The 26544-nt window shown below is 37.1% G+C and overlaps 2 protein-coding genes across 3 annotated transcripts; one reads left to right on the top strand and one right to left on the bottom strand.

The window, feature by feature from the left end:
* The first annotated feature begins 3790 nt into the window (after nt 1-3790).
* Nucleotides 3791-11537, top strand: LOC107712053 (protein NDNF-like). Its single transcript, XM_016517183.1, has 3 exons — nt 3791-3951; nt 7202-7326; nt 9495-11537. Exons 1-3 carry the CDS (start codon nt 3791-3793, stop codon nt 10919-10921), a joined length of 1713 nt encoding a protein of 570 aa, XP_016372669.1. The 3' UTR covers nt 10922-11537.
* Nucleotides 11538-12643: 1106 nt separating this feature from the next.
* LOC107711888 (protein FAM149B1-like) lies at nt 12644-26338 on the bottom strand. Of its 2 annotated transcripts, XM_016516971.1 has the most exons (16): nt 25927-26338; nt 24812-24931; nt 24487-24634; nt 24193-24335; nt 22378-22491; nt 22126-22284; nt 21854-22032; nt 20223-20365; nt 19233-19301; nt 18645-18760; nt 17617-17841; nt 17404-17527; nt 16615-16740; nt 16426-16507; nt 16196-16333; nt 12644-14642 (listed from the first exon to the last, which is right to left on the bottom strand). In XM_016516971.1, the coding sequence occupies exons 1-16, from the start codon at nt 25971-25973 to the stop codon at nt 14575-14577; spliced, it is 2001 nt and encodes a 666-aa protein (XP_016372457.1). In that variant the 5' UTR covers nt 25974-26338; the 3' UTR covers nt 12644-14574. The 2 variants fall into 2 exon arrangements, with proteins under 2 accessions (XP_016372457.1, XP_016372465.1); XM_016516979.1 differs by lacking the exon at nt 19233-19301.
* Between the last annotated feature and the right edge of the window lie 206 nt (nt 26339-26544).

The following is a 26544-nucleotide window of genomic DNA, read 5'->3' as shown; positions in this document are numbered from 1 at the left end:
TGTTTTTTAAGTTTTTTAAGTTTTTGTAAAAAAAAATTATTGTGTAAATCTGATAACATTTAAATATTACATAAAAAATATAATAATATAAAATCTAAAAACATAATAAAATATTTGAATAAATCTGATAACATAATTTTTTTAATTAAAATATATATTATATATATTATATTATAAAATCTAAAAAAAGATAATATACAATTATGACATATTTTAAAAATATTATAATATAAAATGTAAAAATATTATATAAAAATTTATAAAAATATAAAAAGCTAAATTTTGTTAAATTTTATGATAACATTTCCTCTGTAAATATGGGCATAATATTGCTGCGTTAGCATTGTAATTGCATGGCCATGAATGAATTCAATTTTGAGAGTGAGACAAAGACAGCAAGGAAAGAAAGACAAAGCAATTAGTGTTACTTGACTTGTTGAAGTCGACAATTAGATCATGAGTTCGTGACCATAATATATTTCTGCTCTGTCCATATCTCCCTCAGTCTTTCACTAAACCCTTTTTCTCTTCGTCTGAGCACATCTCTGTCTATTTACCTCCCTATGGCCCACATCTTTGCATGAGTTCTCAGTTTTCATTCTATACCATTCAAGTTTGGAGTCCTTTTCTGTCTTTCCTTCTCTCTTTTCCACCTCTCTCCCTTTTTTTCTCTCTCTCTCTTTATATCTGGCTCCCCTGGGAACAGTCAGGACCCCTGCAAAGAGCATGTGTCACATGACACCACAGCCACCAACGCCATCAACAAGCTCTCCAACAAATCCAGAGCGAGAGAGAGAGCGTGTACAGTAATACGAGCTCGCCGAACACAGTAAACAGAGATTGAGAGATAAAGAGAGAAATAAAACTGGTGTGAGATTTACTGAACGGACAGACTGTGTCCTATAAAGACATGGGAAATCAAAAGAAAAGCCATCAGAAATTATACTTTGCATAAATAATTATATTTAGCATAAAGAATATTTGTGCATTATGAAATTATTTTTAATTAAGCAAAATTCTCATTATCATGATGTGTCCAGGCATCCCACTCCTATTACTCCAGTTTTTGGTGTTGTTGTTTATTAAACATTTTCTTTAAAATGTATATTAAATGAAATATACGGCAAACACTACCATTGTATGTAAATACTTTCAAATAAGTATTTTAATGATATAAATATTTTTATAATTGAAAAATATTTAAATAATACAAATATTAAAAATATGGAAAATATATAATACCATTTAAATAGTAGGCTATATACTTATTCTGTAGCTTTTTTGGCATAACAATAATGAGGATTTTGGCAGAAAATCAATGCAAAAACAAATAAAATATTTAAAGGTTTTTTTTTTCTTAATGCAAAATATTTCTTATTACCTTTTTTTAATTTGGGAGGAAATTTATCCCAAACGTGGGGTTCACTAACTCAGAGGTTATATGACTGTCTATCCAGCTCTTTTACGCGTATTTATGTGGACGTGTCAATTTTGTCTTCCATTTTTCTTCTACACTTCCTTCCATCCCTTCCTCCTCCCGTCTTTCTCTCTCACCTCCTACGCCCTTGTTCAGCTCCTCCCTCCTTCAATCTCCCTTTTACCTCTTTTTTCCCCTTCCGATCCTCTCTTTCTCACCTTCACTGTCTTTTTTTCACCTTTCTTAATCCCTCTCTTCATCTTCCTGGACATTTTCCCGCTCCCATCTCGCTCTCTCTCTCCTCCCTTCACACTTTCCTTGCATCCCTCTTTTCCACCCCCTCCATCCTTCTCTTCTGTTTCTAATGAGGGCCTGTTCAGCAGTCATGATCAAGCAGAGGTTGGGTGATGAGAGAGCGCGTCGCGTCTCATACGCGTTCACTCCACCGCCTGTCATCCGATCTACGGGGCAACGTTTCCCCAGCGACAACCATGCGTGTTGTTATGGGGACACTTTTCAGCACGACGGCTTTGATCGCACCCTCTCTCTCCCCGGGGACGTGAACTCACTTCACTGGGCCCATCAGCTGCAGATAAACACCGATTGAACATCTGAGAGTTTCAAACTTCCTCAATTCTCCCCCACAGCCGCCGCTCGGCGGTGTTCAGATTACCTCCAGGTGCTGTTTTGGTCGGTTTTGTTCTCTTTGTCGATGGATTTTTATACAACCAAAGCAGCCTGCTGTTCGTACATAATGAGAGGAGCTGAATTATATTTCCACGGTAAACCAATTTGATGTCGCCTGTTAAAAATAGAGCCATAGATTCAAGTGAGTGTTTGCCAGGCATCGCTGAAGTGCCGCTCTCGTCTCTGTGTGTGGAGTGTCAAAGCAGAGCACTGAGTGTTAGCGGAAAGCAAATTTTCTTTGCTCATATAAATAATTCTCTCTGAATAAAGGCAAATGTTTCCTGCTATCAATGAATCATCAGCTGGGATGAGGCTAACTTTCTCTCCCGCATCCTCCTCTCGCGTTTTCCTCCCTCTCTCTCTCTCTCTCTCTCTCTCACTCTCTCTCTCTCTCCCTCATCCTCCTCTCTCTCTCTCTCATCTTGCCCTCACGACAGATGGCGTATGAGAATCAACTGATTGACTGATAGCTCTGTTCTTCGCTTGTCAGGCGTAATGAATAACCTTTGTGCTGAATGTCGGTAGAAACACAAGTCAGTTTGTCAGCACATTGGGAGATAAATAACAGCACTGTCATCTAGCACATCAGCCCTGAGCGCAGATCTTCCCATGATTTAGCCGGGGAATGTGAGTTTCAGCCGTCAAAGTTGGATTTTGACAGGTTTTAGAAGATTTTAATCTTAATTTTAATTTAAAGTTGACAGTTTATCTCTAACTTTCACATCAAGGACAAGGCAGATGTTTTAAGTATGATGGATTTACACTGTGAAATGAGATGAAGTCAAAAATCTGCTGAATTATCAGCTCTTTTGAAACTTCCAGATGTCCTCATTTGTCTTGCAGCTTTCATAAACCAAGCATGAGCCGTTTGTAATCTAAATAGATGGACTGACTGACAAGATACGGTAAATCAACTTTTCACTACAGTCTGTACGCTTATGCATTTTTTTCTAATAAATAGAATGCAAATGAAAGTATTTCAAATGAGTAGAACAGTGGTAGGCAAACAATGTCTGCATGACATACTGCATCTGCGAAGATTGTGAAGTGTGCAACGCGTGGACCATTAGTTTCTAAATGTTAAAAAACTAAAATAGCATACAACTTTGAGTCAGATGTCTTATTTCAAGTGCCATACTAAAAACATTTAAAGCTTTTTTCCAAACTGACTTACAATTGATGAATATCAACAGTAATTTGTCAAAAAACTTTTTTTATGGTACTTGTGTAACAATGTAGTTAAATTATTATTTTTTTCAATCTCAAAAATTAAAACTCAGTGTTGCACATTTTTTCTAACAGTGTTGTTGTTAGTATGTCATGGGTCGAAAGGTTAAGAACATAGTGGTCAAAGGACAGTGCACATGGCGGATGTAGTATATGCTCAGATCTCAAGCACATACTTCATGTAAGTCCCTAAAGTTCTTAATCCAGTTTAGTACATACTAATATGGGAATTCAGGCGCAGATTATGAAGGGAGAACTGAACACTTGTAGTTCTATCAAATTAAAAAGTCAAGAAAAGCATCATTGTTCTTTAATATCATCCTTCTGTTTTTAGTGAAATATTCTATAAAAAGAGTGTTGAAAGAAAAATCGTTCTAAAAGCTCTTATCTCTTGTTGAAACCTGACATTCTCTGTTTTCCAGACAAGTGTAAGTGAGTGGTCGTTTGTGTTGGACAAGGATGGCTCTCTCCTGGTGTCTCTGCCTGGCCGTGGCCCTCTTTTCTGGTCCCAGCACCATCTATGCCTTGGCACCTGAAAATGAAGTGACATTACACCCCACAACATGGCTGAGTGAAAACAGGGTCACACCAGTACATCTGCCTAAAGGACGCACTCGCAGGTAAAACCTGACGGAGGAAATAAAGACAATTTCTCCAATAAGAGGCAGGTACACTAAAATGGGCCAAGTGTACCAATCAGAAAGGAAAAAAATGAAAGAGAAACAATGATTGTGTTTTGCTGCTTCTAACTGTAGAGAAGAAATGGAAGAGTGGAAGAGTTTAAATCAACATTGTAGTCCTCCAGAGAGATCACTTATAGTGCAGGGACTAGGCTCGTCTGAAAATCACATGATATCTCTCATCTAGAGCAGTGGGGTTTCAAACACCCAGGAGGTCGCAATGGGGTAATGCTGTGTAGAAAAAAAAAATGCAGTATTTACTTAATAGTATGTAAATATTTCTTGATATTATTATTATTAAATATTGCACAAATTTATAATATTCCTTTGTTCACTATAAAGTTTTATAGTTTGTAAAGTACACATGGAAATAGCTGCCTTTTATAATCAGTGTTGTTATTGTTAAACTTTAAGATTTAAAGTTTAAGATTTAAAGAAATATTATAAATGAAAAAAACTCAAATGAAAATAAAAACTGAATATAAAAACAAAAGCTAATTTAAAATATTAATAATTACTATAATATTATAGCAGTAATTCTAAAATAACATTGTTGAGGGTGCAAATATTAAAACATGGGGGGGAGTAATCCAGAGGATATTTTCTCACAAATGGAAACCTAGCCCATGTGAAGATATATTACAATATTTCCCTTGTGAACAGTCTGTAGTAAAGACATTAAGTTACATTTTATTAGCAACACAAACATTTTGTGACATTCTGAAATCAATGATGGGTCAGTTATTTCCTCCTATCTGTTTGATTCTTGTTAATGGGCTTAAAATTATGACACAGATTTCCCCGTTTCCTCCATATCAAACCCACTGAATTCAAGCAGCTAAAATTGCAGCTTTCTTTTTCCATTAGCAACACTAGCAGCCAGTGAGAATCACAGTGAGAACTGCTCCCTCACCCGTAACAGAGGTGGTGTCAGGCTTCAGACTGAGCGCGAGAAAGAGAGAGAAGAACAGAATGAGTTTCAATGCACAATGCACAGGCAGGAGCTGCTGATCATAAATCTAATTAATTAATCTATTAACAGATTGTAACTGTGCCTTCCACAAAAAAACTCTACCCTTTTATTGCATTAAAAGGGTAAGGGATGGACACACCTGAAGTGTACCTGCCAGTAATCCCTCAAACTAAAACTATTACCCTTTTTTTTGTTGTAGTTTGTCAAGGTCAAAGTTAAACCTGATTACCAGAAGAATGAAATCAATATTATGATCATGTGCCATGCCGATGTGCCAGCCACATGAAAATAAGCGATCCAAATCACATTAAACAAACGCTGTCTTAAATCTAATGTCTGACTATTTCCATAGCAATAATATAATGAGCAGTTGAAGATGCAGAAAACCATTGACTGAAGGCAGCCGCACAAAGCAGGGTTTCAAGGTCAGAGGAAGTGGCGGTTGCCAAATGGCTGGGGTTACCAGAATGCACCGAGGGAGGTTCACCAGATTCTGCCCAGTGTGATGTTATTCACGGAAGGGGAGTGAATGTGTTTTCTGCCTGAGCAGAGCACGCTACAGTGATGCTGCACCTGGCATCAGCTTTGATCTGTAAATATTAGGGTTTGTGGAGATGCATATCTAAACAACGGCGATGGATCGATAGAAGCTTATCAGGGATCAGTCATTCTGGAGTCATTGCTTTTGTTTCTTCTCACCTTCATTAGCAGACCAACCTGTGCAAACAACAGCAGTCAAACATTCCCCAGGAAGCTCTGCGGCATGTTATTTAAAGACGCCATGTCATAAACTTTTTAGAATTAATCCCCCCCCCCAAGTGCATTGCTTTGTTCCAAAACAGTCATCATTTAGTTTTTAATAACCACTTTTTTCACCCTCTCTCTGACCCTTATAATTCAAGGGATAGTCCATCCAAAAATGAAAATTCTGTCGTCATTTGTGACCCTGGACCACAAAACCAGTCATAAGGGTCAATTTTTTGAAAAACAAAATAAAAATAAATCCAAATATTGAGAAAATCGCCTTTAAATTGGTCCAAATGAAGTCCTTATCAATGCATATTACTAATGATAATACATTTTTGATATATTTACAGTAGGAAATTTACAAAATATCTTCATGGAACATAATCTTTACTTAATATCCTAATGATTTTTGGAACACAAAACAAGATATTTTGAAGAATGCTGGTAACTAAACACTTTTGGCGATCATTGAATTCCATTGCATGGACAAAAAAAACATAACATATAACATTTCTCAGAATATCTCCTTTTATACTCCCCAGAAAATGACGGTGAGTAAATTACGATAGAATTGTAATTTTTGAGCAAACTATTCCTTTAAAATTAATGCCCTCTTCACAGCCTTCTTCTCACAAGTGTGTTACTGGCTGGTATAATATAGATGCCATATGTTCACAATACAGTTAAATTTCACTCAAACTGTAAAGATCATACTGAAATGGTCAGGCTTTGTTGAAAAAAAATGTTGAGATTAAAACTGTCAAATCAATTAATCATGATTAATCGCATCCAAAATAAAAGTTTGTGTTTACATATGTATTTTTATATGTATATATAAATACACACGTGATTAATTGATATGACAGCCCTAGTTGAGATCCTTCTGAATGATATTCAGTACCAGGAACAGCACAAGGTTGGCTGGACATTTCTAAATTTTACTCTTATCTTTTGTCTAGAAATAATAATATGACTGAGTGGATCAAGTTCCTGAACACTGAATAGACGTTTATTCATAAATGTTGGCAGTCATGAGTTAAAGTCTTTGGGATTCTTTGGGATTGTAACAAAATATGTTTGCAGCTTAATTTCAATAGAGGGACTTTTATGGATGTCTGTTTCTGCTTTAGAGTAAAAAAATATAATAAGATTTTTTTTTTTTTAATATAAAATTCAAAATAAGAAATATAGCCACATTGTGAGATTCAAAGTCTCAGGAGATATTAAGGGACATTTACTAGTTTTTTGTTTAAAAAATTAGGAATACAAATAGATGAAATTAGATTGTCTTAATGAGACATGATTTGGCTGGTGCATATTGGTAAAGGAGACTGTTAGACCGATTAATTTATTATTAATGGTTAATTTATGGAATATAAAAATAGATTTTTTTCAAAGCTTTTATGAATAATTACACCAAACATCATATTTGCTGTGTCTAATACATAAAGATACTGATCTGTGTTTCAGACTGTATTTCACACTAAAGAAGAAAGCCGATTTGCTGTCCGTTGCTGTGAGCCCCTGTGCAGTGCCCATCGAATGGAGCTTGGCTGTTCGGACCCTGAAGGATAAACCGCCTAAGAAAGCACACTGTGAGTTTGTGTGTGTATGTATGCTTATTCATGGAATTGTGTCTGCTTGAAGGTATATTTGTGCATGCATGCAAACACGTACGTGTGTGTTTGTGTTTGGGAGTGCTGGCATAGACCTAACCAGGGCTAACAGACAACTCAGGGATTTTGTATCCAAAGGGCAGATGGGGTTACATCCCTTCAGTGGCTTTAATGAAGAAGCGAAGCAGTCACTTGAGGCTTACTGATTTAATTAGCAGGTGTAAAACTGCTGTTGTGTTGCTTTAGGGCCTCTGTGGACAGAAGATTCTCCTCTTATCCATCTCCAAATCTCCAGGCTGTTTCCCTGACAGAGAGAAGACAAGAAAGAAAAAAATGTCAAACAGAAACAAAGACATACAGCATATGCAAGCACAGTCTGGATGGATAAACATTCACGTCTGTTTCTAATTAAAATTTTTAGTAACACTTTACAATGAGAGTCTATTTGTTACCATTAGTTTATGAATTAGGTATTGTGAGCTTACAAAGAAAAAAATGTATAGCATTTATTATAGTGCCCCTATTATGCTATTTGATAGGTTCATAATTTGGTTTTGGGAGTCCCCTACAACAGGTTTACATGCATGCAAGGTCAAAAAACACTTTCATTTTCTTATAATGCATTTAAATTTACCTTATTTCTCAACGACTCTCAAACGATTTGTTCAAAGATTCATCTTTCCAAACCCCTCCTTTGTGTGAGGCTACTCTGCTCTGATTGGTCCGATGACCCAGTCTGTTGTGATTGGTCTACTGCTTACAGCGCTTGTCGAAAACGGATGTGGCAACTTGTGATGTGTGAAATTCTCGGAAATGGGATTCGAATTTAAAACGACTCATTTAAGCAATTCAGAGTCGACACTTTCTTTTGAGAGACAATAACTTTATTTATGATGCACTTTCAGCTTTACAACTTTGCAGACTGTTTACATTCACATACAGCTACATTACACACTGCCTGCATGAAAGGTAATTTTCTAAAATCCATAATAGGGGCACTTTAAACTAGGTTATCCCCAAAATGAATCATTATTTACACACCATCATGTTGTTCCAAATCTGAATGACTTTCTTTTTTCTGTGGAACATTAAACAAAATATTTTTAAGAAAGTCATACAGGTTTAAAATGACACGAGAGTGAGTAAATTAAGTTATCGTTTTTGGATGAACTATTCCTTTAATTGTAATTATAAATATACTGTTGTTTTTTTAAACTGATATTCGTGCATGATACATTAATGTTAATTTGTACAACTTTAAATGTTAAAAAATGTAAATTAAACTAATTCACTCATAATTTTCACTCATAATGCTAGACAGATAAATGTATTTTTTATCTATTTTGTTGCAAAAAAGCATTTTACAATTAGCAATTATGTTAATTAATATTTGGAAGACACATCTGCTTCATGTGTTTAACAGTACCAGAATAATCCTGATGATTTGATGTTGCATTGCGTTTTATGGTGACTACATTTCTGCACTCTGCTTTCGTAATCATGCGCATGTACTGAAATTAAGAGTTAGTCTGGCAGGCAAAGCAGCATTATAAAGTCATAAAGTGACATATAAATCATTTAGACTGTGAACTCAGGGGTCCCCATCTACACCTTTAAATTATTCACTTTGATTACCAAACATTCCCTCTAAAAGTGTGCAGACAAAAGTAATGATGGTTTGCATAAAAATATTTTTTATCTATTTTGTTGCAAAAAAGCATTTTACAATTAGCAATTATGTTAATTAATATTTGGAAGACACATCTGCTTCATGTGTTTAACAGTACCAGAATAATCCTGATGATTTGATGTTGCATTGCGTTTTATGGTGACTACATTTCTGCACTCTGCTTTCGTAATCATGTGCATGTACTGAAATTAGGAGTTAGTCTGGCAGGCAAAGCAGCATTATAAAGTCATAAAGTGCATATAAATCATTTAGACTGTGAACTCAGGGGTCCCCATCTACACCTTTGAATTATTCACTTTGATTACCAAACATTCCCTCTAAAAGTGTGCAGACAAAAGTAATGATGGTTTGCATAAAAAACAGGCTTATCCGTGCATGCCGCCCAAATGTTTTTATTTTGATTAGAGCCGTCTGTTGAATATGCTTGATCTTGATCTGAAATGCTTCGTTTCTGCAGGGAGCTCGAAGAAGAGCATGCCTGAGGTTTGGTGGAGAGGTTCTGGAAGAGAGGTTAGGATTTACACCTACACCGGCAATGCTGTAGACACCTACACCGGTCCTGCCTATGCTCCGGCATCCATCTACATCCTGCGGCTGAAATCAAATGAACAGGACACGCAGGTGTCAGCGTACCTCCACGAAGGTCCTGGTCTCTCGGGGGCTTTCCCGGAGCTGCCGTCGGACCCCAGAGTGCACATGCTGGGGGTGGGCATGACCAGTGTCACCTTAAACTGGGCTCCAAGCTCATCCGTAGTTGTTAAAGATGGTCACCGGCCACATCATGAATATTGCGTCTTAGTCAACCACAAACATAACTACCGAAATCTTTGCGCTGCTCATGAGGGAATCCGAAAGGAGATACAGAGTATGCAGAAGAGACAAAGGAGGGACAAACAAAGCAAAGAGATTGTGTGGGCAACACTTAAAGATTGGTGGTGGCGGCAGCCAGATGCCCTCAAGGATCGTGAATCATCCACGACTGACAAGTTTGAGGACCCTGGGTGTGTGTGCAGGGACATCGAAAGTGTGTGCACAGTTTCAGACCTGCTTCCGGATACACAGTACTACTTTGATGTGTTCGTAGTGGACAGGATTAATGGCACGAGTGCAGCCTACACCGGCACTTTTGCCCGCACGCACGAGGAGGCTCGTCCAGCCGTCACATCCTTACGGGAAGGCCAGGTCAAATGGGTCACCCTGACTGGGGACGCAAGCAGTCTACAGGGGGATCAGTTCCGATTTAAACCTCGCGGGTGGCAACAAAATGGCCTCCTTACCTTGCATACCTGCAACGGCACTAGTAAAGTCAAGGTCACCGTTTCCAGTAAAGGACGGACTTTGACGTCTCAGGAGGTGGGTCACCAGCTTGCCCAGATATGGTTGCACAGTGCCCCTTCGTACCTCATCCAGCTCCAGGCCTTGGATCCAGGTTTCTCGTCGACGATTCCTAAAGGTGATTCCAGCAAGTCCAAATTCTGTCTCAAAATGCAGGCGTCGTCGGCGTACCACCGCCGAGCCGTGCCGGTGTTTCCCACCACACTACAGATTAAGTCTTTCAACAAGTTGCGGACCTGCAACTCCGTCACTCTGGCCTGGATGGGTACCGAAGAGCGGAGTCTCTATTGCATTTATCGGAGGCAGATCCCACTTGACAGCAAGCACACCTCAACTGATCGTTGCATCGACCCAGAGTCCCGTCCTGCTGATGAGAGAGTCCTCTGTAAGTATTTCCAGGAGTTGAACCCACGTCGGGCAGTCACAACAGCAGTGGTCGGTGAACTGGAACCAGGGATGCTATATGTGTTCGACGTTTATCTTATGAGACGCTGGGGACTTCCAATTAAGTACCACAGCAAGACGGTGAGAACCAGGAGTGATTGTTGAGTGGACATCTCAGAATCTTGCTGTCAGTGGAGAAGGACTCAATGGAGAGATATTATGCCACAGGAAAGCCAACATAAGGCCAGAGAGGGAACTATTGGGGGCCTTGATCTGGTGCGGTGGAGGTCGAACGTGACCACTGAAAGACATAAACACACATTAATATGCCAACACACAGACACAAATACCAAAAGAGGTGAGACCAAGCTCACACCAGCAAAAACTAATTGACTTTACGATGTTCCCGTATTAATGTTTGTGTTGTTGTTGTGTGTCTCTGTTGTTAATTATACAGTATTGAGTGTCTGAATAACAGAAACTCTCTCGTCTCTTACACAAAAGAGGACCGTGCCAAAATATGCAAGAGAAACAGCCGGAGGCCTTTGATCACCAGTGCTAAACAGAGCTGTATCAGATCTCTCAATCTGCCACTAGTATCAGAGAAAGACACCAAGTGAGGGAGGGGCGAGAGAGAGAGCGAAAGAGCTGTGTGAAGTCAGTGTGTTGATTATGCTCTGCTAAAGCATGCAGCAGGGGAAAATGAGTTAGCAGTTCGCTTCGTTGTCTGTGATGTGATTGTTGTGCTGCGCTTGTGCGCACTAATAAAAACACAGTTACCAACCAGACATGAAAATGAGCTGTAGATGTTTCATGCTTTGACATCCATCAAGGGCAATGGTTGTTCATGCTGCTGAATATAAAATGGACTGAATTTAGGTTATACATGTGAATGCAATTCAGTGTAGAGATGTTAGTAGCAAACAGGCACACTTTACCACTGTGACAATAGGAAAGTATTTGTATTAATAATACTGATTATACAAATAATCAACAGACATTATGAGTTCTTATTAAATATTAAAAATATTTACGAAGAACTTTGAATGCTGCAGTCCCACAGACATCAAAAGTGCTCCAGTGGCTCCCTCTGCCGTCCAAATGAGGAACAAACCCTAAAAGGCTGCTGGATGTCCCAAAAACAGTAAGATTTGTTTAGTGTCCGTTTCTACGAGATAGATCATTTTGACAGTAGGTGGCAACAAGTCTTCAAAGGCTAGTTCATTCAAAATTCTTTGAATTCCACAAAAGAGAAAAAAAAACGTCTTTCAGGTTTGATGAGGATGATGCAAGAGTGATTAAATGACAACATATATATGTATATATATGGTAAACTATCCCTTTAAGTCGACTGAAACAAGTCTTGTTTATTAATAAAATGTGTGCGCAATGGGTTTAATGTCCTTACGTCAATTTAATTGCATACAGTCATCAGTCATTTTATACTTTATAATTATTACACAGCCTTTCTCTAAAAGGGGAAAACAGCAAAAAAATTACTGTTGATTAAATGAATTCTGCAAAAATATTAACTAGCAAACCAAAAACTCAGAATAATCATCAAAACCTTGTTTCAATCAACAAATATTATTAATAATTTATTGTTTAAATTTATAATGTAGACAAGCGGTTTTAAAGTTCACTTGTTTATCCAGCAGCTATAGCAAAAATGTGTAAAATATGATGAGGATAGAATCACTAGTATTATTCTAAATTCATACCGTTTTGAACCAGGTATTTGAAACCAACATACAAAACAACTGCTAGAGAAAACTGAAGTTGACTCCAAACTGAATAATTACCGAGATACAATCAGATGTTACTGTACAGTACTGTTACAGTGTAAAAGACAAAAAAGAAAAACACCATATTATTCAAATAATTACCTTTATTTTTCCCTTGCCATTCTCATTTATGTTACAGAGGTAAACATTTAGGGGTAATCTTAGATCCAGCAGTGCTACACCTGCCAAGAGCTGTCACCTCAACACACACAATCACACACACTCCCATCCAGCACTGTCATCTCCACCAGACTTAGAGCAGATAAACCATTATTTCCACACACGAAACATGTCCGCTTGCAAAAGATCTGCATCCGTGTTTAAAAGACCAGCGTGGTCTGTTGATCCAGGTGACATGGCTCTTGAAATCTGCCCACTCAAATCAGCAGCAATGAAACTCTGTGGTCAGACAGCAGAATGTCTACTGGAACTCTGGAAATCTCTGTCCAATGACAAAAAAAGTCTAGAAGTCAAATATGGCTACAACTTCTGCAACTCTAGATTGTCCTTGCTGAGTTGAGTGATTAATAGTTGGCTCTGTCTTAGAGGCGGAGGCGTTAGGCTGGGGTATGAAGAGATGTCTTCCCGTGACACATCTTCGGTATGGCTATAGAGGAATCCATCTCTCTGATCATCAAACATTATGATGGCTTGTACACTCATAATACATGCTTTGAGCTTAGATACTCTCCAGATAGAAAAAAAAAAAGTCGATTAAAAGTAATACTCACTCACTGAGATCAACACGTTAATCAAATCGGAGAAATGCAAATGTTCAGTTAGAGTCGGTACGTTTTCAATAAATGCTTTTACAGTGAAGCTGCCACATAAACATTACAAACCTGTAAGAGCCACATTCAATATCTGCCAGTAAAATGGTACGTCAAAATGTTTTTTACCAGTCAGTCTAAAATATTTAAAGATTTCCTGGCACCAAAGGAACCAAATAGCCATTTAAAAGTGTAAATGAAAGACTTTTCCTATAATATTCCTGTAAAATCCACTTAATGCCGACAAAAAAAAAAAAATTACAGTACATTTATTTGAACAAACCCTGAACTCTGCAGTCTTGGTGTGCGTTTCTATTTATATATGTAATATTTAATAAACACTGTCCTGTCCGTCGCTTGCCAAGCTCTGTATGGCTTGCGGGACTAAGGCTCAATCACAAAGGCTTATTTTCTGAATAACAAATTGTTTTAAAATAAGAAACTTGAAACTTTAAATCCTCTTTTCAACTGTCATTATGTAAGCTGTACAATTGTACTGGCCCACTCTTGTATTGCAGGTGTAATTCCAGAATTTCCATGTATTCATGTTTCCTTTTGAAAAACAGGGTCATGGTGGTGGTTCTACACTGAATAAGACCTTGGAGTCAGTTTGAATGTCATAATGTTACTAAAAATTACATGATCACGGAATCATGATACAAAGACTTAAAATCCTTTGGACTCTTCATTTTCTTAATAAAAAGAATTCTTACACACCTATTGTCCATGATCGTGGATGAAGTTGTTGGAATTGCATCACAATGGAATATTCATCTAGGATATAGATAGTATAATCTTCTGTAGCAGGTTCCACGATCCAATAGGGTCCTGAACACTCCGGTGAGGCAACATTCAGGCAATTTAATACCCTGCTTGAATGAACCTGCATAGAAACTCATGTAGGCTTCATAGAGCCATTTTTAGGGAAAACCAAAAGTTGTTACTCCATACAGTACAGCATGTACAGTACATCTACAGATGTAAGGGAAAGACAGTTTCCAGTATTTGGCAGCCATATAAAGCTGAATAGACTAATATACAAAAATAGGGTTTTAGAAAATTTCAAACATCAACATGAATAACAATACTACTAATAACAACAACAGCGGTCATAAATAAAGTCCACGCCCAAGAGGCATGTCATACAAAAGTCCAGCAGACGTATAAAGCGCCTGTCAGTACTGAAGAAAAGTTGCGTCAGTGCTGAGGTGAGTTTGGTTCAAGAAGGTGAGGGAGACCATATGTGTGTGTAAGTGTGTTTGTGTTAAAGCCCTGGTCTGCTACTGCGTGCTGTCGAACCGCCTCTGTTGTGGGAACGTGCTGGAACAAACACTAGGTGTAGTGATAGAGAGAGAGAGAGACAAAGTGTGAACACTACGTTTACGCATTTAAAGGTACTTTTATATTTTTAGTGGTTGCTTTCTTACCAGAATTACTTGCATTTTATGCTAAATCCAATCATGTCCCTTTCTATTATATACTGTATTCTAGATGAGTTTCTAAATACAAACTCGGGGTATTTGTAGAACAAATGTACTGCAAGTCTGTAAGGAATATTTCCTGTGAGATCTTTGTAAGGTTTAGGAAGTTCCATCTTAAGAAAAAGTTTAGACTTTTGGCACTCACCCATTTTAGTTAGAGCATGGTACTTAATTAATCATAAAAATGTTAAATAATACATTGATAATAAATCAGAATAATAAATGGCTTCCTTTCTACATTTCACTCTTTCATCATTATTCTTAAAGTAAAAAATTATGTAATATTCATAAATATAAAGTACTAAGAAGGGGCAAATTTGATGAGCCCAAGCATATAAATCTTATTACAGTGCATGCAAGGCTTCTGATATTCTGATATAGATTCCTATTATATTTTTCTTTTCCTAATTTTTCTTTTGCTAATTTTGTTTTGACTGACAGCAATAACAAAATTAATATTATCATTATCGTTCAAAAGTTAGGGTCAGTATATTTTTATTGGGGTCAGTATGAATACTTTTATTTAGTAAGGATGCATTAAACTGATCAAAAGTGACAATAAACACGTTAACATTGTTTCAAAATGTTTCCATTTCAAATAAATGCTGTTCTTTTGAACTTTCTATTCATCAAAGTGTCCTGAAAATCACAGTTTCCACAAAAATATTAAGCAGCACAATTGTTGATAATGTGACACTGAAGACTGAAAATTCAGCATTGGCATCACAGGAATAAATTACATTTTAAAGTATATTAAAATAGAAAATATTTATTTTAAATTGTAACAATATTTCACAGTACTGCATTTTCGATCAAATAAATGCAACACAAGAGACTTCTTTCAAAAACATCAAGAAAATCTTATTGACCCAAAGCTTTTGAACAGCAGTTTATTTGCATATTTAATTGTCATCGTGACTTTTCTTTCTTATATCTATTTAACTATTTATAGCCACATTAACACTGCAAACAAAGTTTACACAGAACAAAAACCTACAACCGTTTACCAGAAACCTGCCTTGCAAGTACTGTGGCCGGTTGCATAAACTGCTTAGACTAGTCTTAAAAGTTAGACACCTAATTTTGTTTCTACAAGACTGGTCATAATTCTTTTAAGTCAGTTACATAAAAATGTAGATTGATCTCATTTGAATCTGAAAAGACAAGACTAATAACCACTTGGTTAACTGCTAGTTAGTCAAACTAGTTCTTAAGACACAGTCTGAACGTGGTGACTATGTTTATGCAACTGGCCCCTGGTGTTTCCTTCAAGAAATACAAATTTACCGTAGTTTATAATGACAAAAATACTATTACGTTATTTTTTTCTGTACATTAATTATTTGTTTACCTTTATTTTAAAAAATAATGCAAAAAAGCCCATTAAAACTGATTCTCACTGACCTGGGGGCGGAGCTTTTGCATCTGGCTCCTCCTCATGCTCGATGGGGAAGTGACCAAGGGGATGATGGGAAAATGAGTCTATGAAGGAGGAGCTGCTGATGCCCAAACTGATTCCAGTCACACCAATTCCCAGAGAATCTGCACTCACACACCCAAACACAGTCAATGGGGCAATTTATAGAATTATAGTGTTAATTCTACAAATCTGATGTGTGTTTGTATGCACCCACCTACACCAACAGAAGCTCTGCCAGGTCGTCCCTGCCCAATGTTGTCTATTCCAGTGAATGAACGCCGATAAGGGGTGTCTGACTGCAAAGCAAGTTTTGCCATGATCAGTACACACATAAATACACATGATGAGGGTCAGGATGAAGTTCAAAGGTCATGTGAAGTGTTCATGTGCAGGAAAGATTCACCCTAAAGGTGTGTGTGGTGTTGGGTCTGGAAAACACATCCAGCAGGTGCAGTTTGTCTCGGGGCTGCAGACCGACACCCTCATCGGTCACTGCACTGTGCGCACGACTCGAGGAGCCTCTCTGCTTCTGTAAACACACGTGTTTTCATGGTTAACTAAAACTAAGACCACAAAAAAAATAATAATAATTTTATTTCTTGGAATAAAATACGTTAGCTGACATAAAATAATAATATTAAATAAACATACATTTATTTCAGCTAAGGCAATTTCTCATTTTCATTTAGTTTATTTGTACTAAAATAACTAAAACGGAAAGAAAAAAGAAAAGCCATATAAACAAGTAAAAATACAAAACCTAATGAAAATGACAAAAACACACAACAAAATTACTATAACAAAAATTAAAATTAAAATGCAAAATATAAAAATGAAAACTAAGTCAAACTAATAAAAACTATAATAGTATTTCAGTGATACTAAAATAACAGTGATGTTTTCAAATAAATATATATCTTAAATATATTATAAATAAACATACACACACACATACATAAGTATTAAAGAAGCAAAGCTGTTTTCAACATTGATTAAGAAATGTTTCCTGAGCACCAAATCAGTGTATGAGAATGATTCCTGAAGGATCATGTGACACTGAAGACTGGAGTAATGGCTGCTGAAAATTCAGCTTTTAGATATATTCAAATAGACAACAGTTATTTTACTGTTATTTTACTTATTCAACTAAAAACTATTAGTAATGTCTGGTTGTGTGTTACATGAACAGCACCTGCATAAGCCGTGAGTGCTGTCCGGAGTATGTGTGGTCTGTGTCTCCTGTGCCAATGGGAGGGAGGAGTGTGTTTCTACTGAGAGGCATTGGAGGTGAGGCCAAACGGTCACTGGCCGTCGTCCTGAAACACACACGGACACACACTATTGCAGGAGAATCGCTTTTTGGGAAACAAAAGAGTACAGGAGTTCAAATGAATGGTGCTCTTACAATCTTGTGCCTCTAACCACCTCTTCCATGGAGCCAGTTGTGATGGGCGGTGTTACACTGGATGTCAATGGCATTAGAGTGCGAGGGGGTGGGTTCCGTCGCCGTGCCGACTGAGGGGGGCGAGTCAAAGAGGAGGTGCTTTGTTCCAGTGCACGGCGGGGCCGAGGTTTACTGGTGGGAATGACACTAGAGCCGGGACGATGAGACACTTTCTCCTCGGAGTCCCTACGGTCAGAAAAATAGAGAGGATTATTGAAAGATAGTGTGATTCAGTTAAAAAAGCCATAGAGATACAAAAGTTATTCCTGCACTGATAGTCTACGGAAGCACGAGTCTGTGGTCTGAATAAGACTAAGTACTACAAAACAACAGAAAGACAATAAATAGACAACAAGTCTTTCAATTGTGTTGTCTTTGCTGGTTGCATGCAAAAATAAACAATACAACCATTGTAGTCTGTTACACAAGAAAATATGGTTATTGTAATAAATTGGTTAAAAAAATTATTTTCTATTTTTTTTTTACTTTCTATAAAAATACATTAAAATAGATAATAATATTATTTCACAATATTACAGTTTTTTTACTGTATTTTTGATACAGTATTTTTATCAAATAAAATGCAGCCTTGGTGAGTATAAGAGACTTCTTTCAAAAACATTTAAAAAAAATGAACAATAGTGTATTTATTTAAAAATAAAACACACAAAATATGTTTTTTTATATTGTTAGAATTTTTAGATTTTTTTTAGAGGTCAATCAATTTATTTAAAAAAAAGATTTCATTAACTGAGCTATTAAGAAACATAAAACAGCTCTTGGAATATATCCTAGTTTGCCTGTTTTTTCCTATGGGCGGCACTAGAGGGCTTTCTCCCATACCTTGTTGTCTGTACAGGCAAAATACTACATCAGCTGACCTCTAGTTTGGACCAATTCCTGCAACATCAGAACACTAAACAACAGTGCTGAATAGTACATAGTGAAGGTTGTAAAGGTTGTGTTTATTTCTTCTGCGGTGGTCATACTGAGCTATTCGGTCCAGTGTCCCCAGGTTCCTTTGCTGCAGTGGAATGCCATGTATCATGATGAGGTCATTAAAATTGTGATGAGCAACTGCCGCCCCTACAGGTACTCGACTGGTCTGTGGGAACAGAGACAGAGAGAGAAGTAGGAAAAAGAAAAAGTTAAGCAAATTCATGTTTTAATTTTATTGTCCTGTAATGCACAAGTCTGTATATCTCAACGATTTAAAAAACAACAACAAAAAAAACAGGAGATGGCATTCACAGCATCTGACATCCATCATCTGTACAGCATGCGATGACGTGTAAAACAGAAAAAAAGACACTGAAAAGAAACACAGAACAGAAACAAAACTAAGAGTGGGAACAAGCATTATAAACACCTCCACAAGATTAAAAAATGAATGCAAGCTTAAAATAATGTCAGACAGTTTAAAAGGTTGTTAAAAAAAAGTGGCCAGTGAGTTGTGTTAAAAAACAAAGATTAGTGTTGAAGTTTAGGAGAAAGAGAGAGAAACCGGTCCACAGACTGAAACACTCTCTCGCTCGCCCTCTCTGTCTAAGTGTTGTTATCAGGGTAGAGTTACATACAGTCGATGACTTTCTCTGCTTTTTGGATTTCCGTCTTGACTTGTGCTTTGAACCCCATGAGTTTGAGCTCTTTGGAAAGAAAATGAGGGGGAAGGATAGAAATAGAGAGGTAAAGAAAGAGAAAGGAAGAATACGGATGACAGATGGATGATTGGACAGAAAGGCAGAAACAGGGACACAGAAGAAAACACAGAAAAAAAGGAGGTAAAAAGTTAATGAATCAAAAGCCTGGGGGAAAAGCTGAAAAGACAAATGCTGACAGCAGTGAAATACAGCATTTGTGTGTATTTTTGAGTATGTACTGTACATGTGTAAAGACAGAGAGGACACAAAGCAGTGAAGATCTCTCCACAATGACTAAGCATATCTACAGAATTCCCACAGCTTCAGACAAATTCATTAAAACATTTTTACATAATTTTATTAATATAATAAAATTTCTAGCCAATTAAATATTTTAGAACAAAAGATACATTTTTGGGGCAGTATTTGATGCAAAACATGTCCATGTTTTGTTTACTTATTTATTTTTAATTTTATTAATGCATAAGGGACGTTATGTGGTGCAGTTTCTTTTGGTTATTTCATAATTTTATTAATTTTTCTCCTTTATGACTTAAATTGTACTGTAGCGTGGCAAATTAATTTTTAAAAGTACAAAAATTCCAAGTTAACACAATTAATACTGCATGCATTATATAACAAAGCCAAATAGTTTTGGATACAGTACCACAACTTCCCTTAAGCATTTCACATCAACTACCCATTCACTACAGACATGTCAAGATTATTTTAGATTCTCAATGACTTTTCCAAGATCGTGGGAATCCTGTCAATTAAATATTTTGGAGGATATCATCAAGCAGATGGCAGGGGAAGGGAGGTTTACAGATATCTGAAATCAGATGGGATTTCAGATGAAATCAATGTTGCATCCATCTGCCACAAGGAAAAATAGGAACCCTTCTGTTCTACAAGTGGTTGACTAACCTGGGCCTGCAAGCCGGCCGCGAGCTGTTGTGTTCTGGTCTGTGACAGTGGAGGAAGCACTGTTGAGACATTGGACAGCAGCAGAAAAGGATTCTGAGTATCAGGGCAGGCAGGGCTGAGGGTCACGGTATTCTTCTCATCATCTGGTGGACAGAGACGTTCAGAGAGATTATTCTTCACTTATTCATTGCATGGCTCTCTGAAATACTTGATTCGGCCAAACGCAACACGCTGCTTTCAAAATAGTTTTGAATAATTACCCCTAAACTGTATTTTTCTCTTATCACTGCAGTCTCCTCTCACATAATATAAATTCACCTCAAAACAGTATTTAATTTCTTAAATTATTTGGTGAGCTGTCTAATTAAAAGGACAACTTTCAGTACAATGTACAGTCTGTTGATCATTATCACAAAATAAACTCCAGGGTGATGTCCTGATCATGTGCATTATCTCCTATATATTGTTTCATGCACAAGAATACTGCAACATATTAATCAGACTTTGTTAATATTTCGATTATGTAAGCATATGTATATGCATTAACCTCACTGCCATAACCAGATTAAAATTTGCATTCATATTATTTCAATGTTGCTAAACATACACTACCATTCAAAAGTTTTGGGTCAGTATATATTTTTAAAGAAATTACTTTTTTTTTTCAACAAGCATGCATTAAATTGATCGAAAGTCAGAATAAAGACTTTCATACTGTTACAAAAAACTTCAAATAGATGCTGTTCTTTTGAATTTTCAATTCATCAAAGAATCCAGACAAAATATACAAAAAAATAATAATAATACAATATCCACAAAAAATATAAAGCAGCATAACTATTTTCAACATTGATAATAATAACAAATCAGCATATCAGAATGATTTCTGAAGGATCATGTGATGCTAAAGACTGGAATACTGGCTACTGAAAATTAATCTTTGCCATTACATGAATAGAATACCTTTTAAAATATATTCAAGAAAAAGTTGTTTTAAATTGTAATAATATTCCACAATATTACTGTTTTTACTGTATGTTTAAACGCAGCCTTTGTGAGAATAAGAGACTTCTTTCAAAAACTTTAAAGGGATAGTTCACCCAAAAATGAAAATTACCCCATAATTTACTCTTCTTAATGGAGCTTACGCTACACCTACGTCTGCACAGTCATGCGTACAACAGTTAGCGGAAGCTAGAGATTACGGTTTATAAAGTTTTAAATATGGATATTATCTTACAAAAACGCATCAATTCGCTTCAGGAGGCCTTTATTAATCCCCAGGAGCCGTGTGGAGCACTTTTTTATGATGGATTGGTGCAGTTTATTGGACTTCTATTGGACTTGGATTGAATAACACCCATTCACTGCCATTATAAAGCTTGGAAGAGCCAGGACATTTTTAAATATAACTCTGATTGTATTCGTCTGAAAGTAGAAAGTCATATACACCTAGGATGGCTTGAGGGTGAGTAAATCATGGGGTAATTTTCATTTTTGGCTGAACTATCCCTTAAATGTTACAGACTGCAGACTTTTGAACGGTAGTCCCAGTATTCCAGTTCTAAGTTTGCTAAACATAAACCAAAATAACCATCACATTTATACAAGTATTTGAAAATTCAACCTACCTGACACAAAACCTTCCCAATGCCTACATACAAGTTCCTCCATCCAGCCAATGAGCTCACGCCACACGTCATCAAACAGCAGATCAAGCACTGCCTCCCGACGACAGCGATAAGGCGAGACAGGGGGCAGCCAGCGCCTCCGCCATCTGTTCACATACTCACGTTCCCATTCCTCATCCCTAGATGAACACACATATTATTCATCTACAAACATCACAGAAAAATACCAGATAAATGATGATTAACTCCCATCTGTCACACACAAAACTCACAGGTCCCTGCAGTCGAAGGCGAGATACTCTTCTATCAGCCCTTCGGCCTCGATTACCCTGGGCAACTCGTCTCCATGGTTACTACAGGGCGTGACACTAGGGTGGGTCACCTCCGCAGAGGGCCGACACAAAACTGCCCTCCGACCCTGCACACACAACCTGCCACACACACACACAGTGTGATGAAAAATAGGCTTTATAGAACAATAATGATTTCATACACACAAATCCACAAACCCGCAGATGACTCACTCATTCGTTTTCTCTTTGCTCTGGTCGCCACTGGAGGGGATGGGCGCATAAGCTGGTGTAGCGTACCACTGGAATCCTTCATCTGTGGGACAAACCAGCTGTGTTCCAAGGATTCTGTCACACACAAATACCCCAAACAGGTTTAATAACCAGAGACTGGACTGCACAATAAAAGTTAAACTTATAATCACAATTATTTCGCTCAAAAATCCAATACTGTGTTTGGGTGCTAATTCTAGAAATAGAGCCCGTTTTGCTCTAGCACGCGAAAGCATTTTTTCTTTCAACAACCATTTTTAAGTTGAAGAAGTCTTGTCTTATGCCTTAATCACCTGAAAAACTGCCATAAAGACAAGATTCCTATCTTCCTCTTTGCCAGGTTAGAACTATTTGTTCAATTCTCAGCTGATTTTCACATGCATGAAAGATTGTGAAGTGATTATTTCATGCATAATCCTGATTTCAAGGTTAGAATTATGGTCAGTGACAGAAGAAACTGCAAGCATGACCCAGGTGTTTTCTGCTACATCTGTGGGTGTTTTACTACATCCAAGCATAAGATTTTATGAAAAAAGCTTATTTATTTATGAACTTGTGTTTATGTAAAGTTCTTTGATATTAATGGAGCATTTGAGCATATTTTTCATTTGAGCAAAATTTTTATTGATATTTTTGAACTCGGCATCTTCAAATGGCAGGCAATATTAAGCCTTTTTTTACAAGTCAGAATTTTTTTTTTTGTGATGCAGGGCTATGATATCGATGCAAATATTATTAAATCACGACTGTTCTCACTTGAGAAATTTCTTTTTAGATTTCATCCGAATTATTGCAATTTCTCCTAAGCAAAAATCAAGAAACATCAGCTTATACATAGGCCTTATTTCACCTCATCTAATTTCTTGATTTATCATATTTATCATATACAGTAACACAATCTCTAAAATAATTAATCTCATTCAGTAAAAAACATTCTCTGGTAAAACCTTAAAGGAACACTCCACTTTTTTTGAAAATAGGCTCATTTTCCAACTCCCCTAGAGTTAAATAGTTGAGTTTTACCGTTTTCGAATCCATTCAGCCGATCTCCGGGTCTGAGAAAATCACAACTTTTCATTTTCCGACGGTTTTAGTACACGATGTAACTCCAAAATAGTCCAGTTTTAAATGGGAAAAATATCAAAACTCTTTGGTCATTTTTGAGCGAGTTGCTAACGGTCTAATCAGATTCAATGATCTATGCTAAGCTGCAGCTAAAAGTGCTACCGCCAGACCCAGAGATCGGCTGAATGGATTTGAAAACGGTAAAACTCAACTGTTTAACTCTAGGGGAGTTGGAAAATGAGCCTATTTTCAAAAAAAAAGTGGAGTGTTCCTTTAAGAAGCTTATCTTTAAAGCAAAAACTGTGAAATTCCTAATACAAATTCTAATAATTCCAAATTATGTTAACATTTTTCTATTAAAGCAACAAAAAGACTTTGTTTTTCAGCAATTTCACCATTCACCAACAGTACAGTTGAGATTCAAGTTTGGATTTATTACAGTCTGTCACTGAGAAGGTTTCCTCGCAGATCGATTAGCAGCAAATAGCACACACAGCACCGTGAAGGACTGTATAGCACCTTCAAATGTCAAATGAAAATACGAATAAACAACTAGCGGGCAAATATTGCAGATAATTATATGCAACTAATCAAGAGATGCAGAAATCATGATCGATTAAAATATGATTAATCCTGCAGCCCTAACCAGAGACTATGAAGGCGTCACTGATGTTCACAGATCTGAGTGTGTCCATGTGTGCGAGTGCATACTGTAGGTGAGGGAATCGTGAAGCCCACTCTTGACACTCTTCCTGCAGGCCTTTGAGCTGTGTTTCACACTTCCTCTCGTACAACAGTTCTTCAATCTCTTCAAACATCTGTTGGACCTGCCTGGAAGCGGCTTTATCAAATTCCTACCGGGGAAAGAGAGAAAGAAAGAGGGAAAAGTAAAAAGAGATGAATTTGAACTAGTCAGCAGCACATTTTGAACACGCTGTGTAAAGTTAAAAACAAGAAATCATCTTGTGTAAACGGCCCCTTAGAAATCGAGAAGACATCACTCACATCGTAGCCCCACGAGAAGACAGAGCTGCGCTCTGTAGAGATGCCAGTTCCCGTGTAACTATGGATACCAGACCAAGACTGAGCTGTGTCATCTGTGGTGAGTGTCTGACATCCTGATCTGACGGATGATGCAGAGGACTCCTCAGACCTAGAAAGAGAGAGAGAGTGATTATCTCATAAATTCAAACGTCAGATTGGAAAGAGCGAATATTATAAAATAAATATTTTTTTATAATATAAAAAGAATTCACATATTATACTCAGTAATGAAACCCTGCCCCTTTAATATATACCTGTACAGACACACATTGTACCTGGCACTCACCTGCTGTATGAGGACATGTCCTCCTGAAGATCATGCAGGAGTCTGGGCGGATGCACAGTATCATCATCTGCCTCCTCTGGAAGAGGATGCTGGTCCAGACAGCTGCGGGACAAACCACAACTACCAAAACCAGCAAAGAGAGAGAAAGATGAAGAGCATTTACTGGATGAAGACAGAGCAACTTCTAAAATCTATATAATGATCGATCAATCAATAAATCTATCTATAGATCTATCTTTCTATCCATCCATTCAAGATCTTTCTATCTACATATATATATATATATATATATATATATACACATACATACAACGATCTGTCTGACTATCTATCATTTGACTATTTCTTTCTATCTATCTATCTATCTATCTATCATCAGTCTGTGTGTCTATCTAAGGATCAATCCAAAGATCTTTCTATACTCATCTGTTTAGCTGTGCATTCATTGAATGAGCACTGTGCGATGTCCGAACTGATTGCACTATATTCTATGTATAATCGTTTTCTTAAATTCATTTTAAACTTCTTAAATCAATTGTTTTAATCATTTTCAATGTTTTTAAATTCCTTGTTTTATTGTTGTGATTATTTTTTTTTTCTTTTCTTTTATGTAAAGCACTTTGAATTACCATTGTGTATGAAATGTGCTATACAAATAAACTTGCCTTGCCTTGCCTATATGACTATTTATCTATCTATCAATCCAAATAATTGGATTGATAACCTGACTATCTATCTATCTATCTATCTATCTGTCTGTCTGTCAGTTGATTGGCCTGTCTTTCTAAGAATCAATTCAAAGATCTGTCTATCTGACTATTTATCTGTCTGACAATTTATGGATCAAACCAAATATCGTTCTGATTATCTATCTATCTATCAATTTATCTATCATTTGACTATTTCTATCTATCTATCTATCTATCTGGGGAAAAAATGAAGGATTTGTAAACGATTCCTTGACAGTTTACACATTGTACTTAGTAACAAATAAACCCGATATACTTAAACACCAGTCCACAGTAACCTATGAGCTGGCTACCTATAAAACTAAGATACCGAAAATGCTGTCTAAGTAGGCAGCTTGAGATCGTGTCTGTGTGATTTATACGCACATCTCTATGCTGTTAGATACAGGCCGACGGCTGTATCGTGAAATCATCCTCCTGAAGCTGTTACAGGCGCATCTCCTCCATCAAGCCTGTGATCCGACTCCGAGCCTCCTGTGTCCGGACCGGGCCGCTGCACCACCGCTGCTCTCTCATGCTTCACTAACAGTCGGACCAGATCACAGCTGTGCTGTGAGAAAATGTGTAGCAACCAGCACTGAGATGGGCCGAACCTGATCTGTCAAACCTTGTGTGGATGAGAGTAAAGAGTCCGTGAACATGAAACGAAAATCTGATTATTCCACCATATCGTCGACTGATTTATTAGGAAAGGTTTAGTGGCGAAAAAAGCAGTTGTATTCTTCATCCATCCATGATAATCTACTGACACAACAATAACAAGACTGTCATGGAGACCAAGGCGCTCGCGCCCACTGATTTGTGGGAAGTGAAGTTTTGAACATATTTTGCTATCTTGATGTGTACACTGCTCTCTAGTGCATGGGAGTATTATATTATATTATATGAGTAAATATGGGAGTACTCATGGGAGTAATTATGTGCTAAACAGGTCAGTATATAGGTATATCCAATATATATTACTATGTATAATGTAAAATCATT

The sequence above is a fragment of the Sinocyclocheilus rhinocerous genome, unplaced genomic scaffold (genome assembly GCF_001515625.1).
Source record: "Sinocyclocheilus rhinocerous isolate Xijiao unplaced genomic scaffold, SAMN03320098_v1.1 scaffold2117, whole genome shotgun sequence".
Classification (NCBI taxonomy): Eukaryota; Metazoa; Chordata; class Actinopteri; order Cypriniformes; family Cyprinidae; genus Sinocyclocheilus; species Sinocyclocheilus rhinocerous.
This window is presented reverse-complemented; position numbering and strand designations above follow the sequence as displayed.